At 53.1% G+C, this 1,208-nt stretch overlaps 1 protein-coding gene across 1 annotated transcript; it reads right to left on the bottom strand.

Moving 5' to 3' along the window:
* On the bottom strand, window positions 1-1,208 carry Tco025E_09187 (uncharacterized protein; the record flags this gene model as incomplete). Its single annotated transcript, XM_029376012.1, has 1 exon — window positions 1-1,208. A coding segment is annotated over one exon (1,208 nt), but the record flags the coding sequence as incomplete, so codon positions are not given.

Below are 1,208 nucleotides of genomic sequence, written 5' to 3'. Positions count from 1 at the left end.
CGGGTGGCTTCTTATCATCCGTCGAGGCCGGTGCACCAAACGCGCTCTTGAAGGCTGACTCGGCGGGTGGCTTCTTATCATCTTTTGAGGCCGGTGCACCAAACGCGCTCTTGAAGGCTGACTCGGCGGGCGGCTTCTTATCATCCGTCGAGGCCGTGCACCAAACGCGCTCTTGAAGGCGGACTCGGCGGGCGGCTTCTTATCATCGGTGCTTTGGTTATTTGTCAAGTAGAACGTACGTTTCAATGCGCAAGGCCAACAGTCACTCCTAACTTCTGTTTTTCCCTCAAGGTGCTTTCCAGAGAGGGCTTTGACTTTACCACATACACTACACTTCCAGGCTTGAGTGGGGGGATCCCCAGACCTCTTGTCCTGCGATTTGATCCTTGTATTGGCAACGAGGCACGTATGTTCTTCCGATTGCATTGGAACACAGGGAGCCGCAAAACCAGCTACGGTCTCCGTCTTCCCTGACGCCGCAATCAAAATATTCGCAGGATTCTCCTCCGCCGTATTTTCACGTATCCTTTCAGCTCCCAGTGAAACTGAACTTTCCAGCTTGAAAGTCGACTTCTTCGCGCACGGCCAACAGTCTGAGCGCACCTCCGTTTTGCCTATTAAATGCGCTCCAGTAAGCTCCTTTGCCTTACCACAACGAGTACACTTCCACACTCCAGTATGACAACCAAGTGCATTACGCGAGCTCGTTAAGGCTGACTCGGCGGGTGGCTTCTTATCATCCGTCGAGGCCAGTGCACCAAACGCGCTCTTGAAGGCTGACTCGGCGGGTGGCTTCTTATCATCCGTCGAGGCCAGTGCACCAAACGCGCTCTTGAAGGCGGACTCGGCGGGCGGCTTCTTATCATCGGTGCTTTGGTTATTTGTCAAGTAGAACGTACGTTTCAATGCGCAAGGCCAACAGTCACTCCTAACTTCTGTTTTTCCCTCAAGGTGCTTTCCAGAGAGGGCTTTGACTTTACCACATACACTACACTTCCAGGCTTGAGTGGGGGGATCCCCAGACCTCTTGTCCTGCGATTTGATCCTTGTATTGGCAACGAGGCACGTATGTTCTTCCGATTGCATTGGAACACAGGGAGCCGCAAAACCAGCTACGGTCTCCGTCTTCCCTGACGCCGCAATCAAAATATTCGCAGGATTCTCCTCCCGCCGTATTTTCACGTATCCTTTCAGCTCCCAGTGAAACT

The sequence above is a fragment of the Trypanosoma conorhini genome (genome assembly GCF_003719485.1).
Source record: "Trypanosoma conorhini strain 025E chromosome Unknown Tco_14.4_contig_01010, whole genome shotgun sequence".
NCBI lineage: Eukaryota > Euglenozoa > Kinetoplastea > Trypanosomatida > Trypanosomatidae > Trypanosoma > Trypanosoma conorhini.
This window is presented reverse-complemented; position numbering and strand designations above follow the sequence as displayed.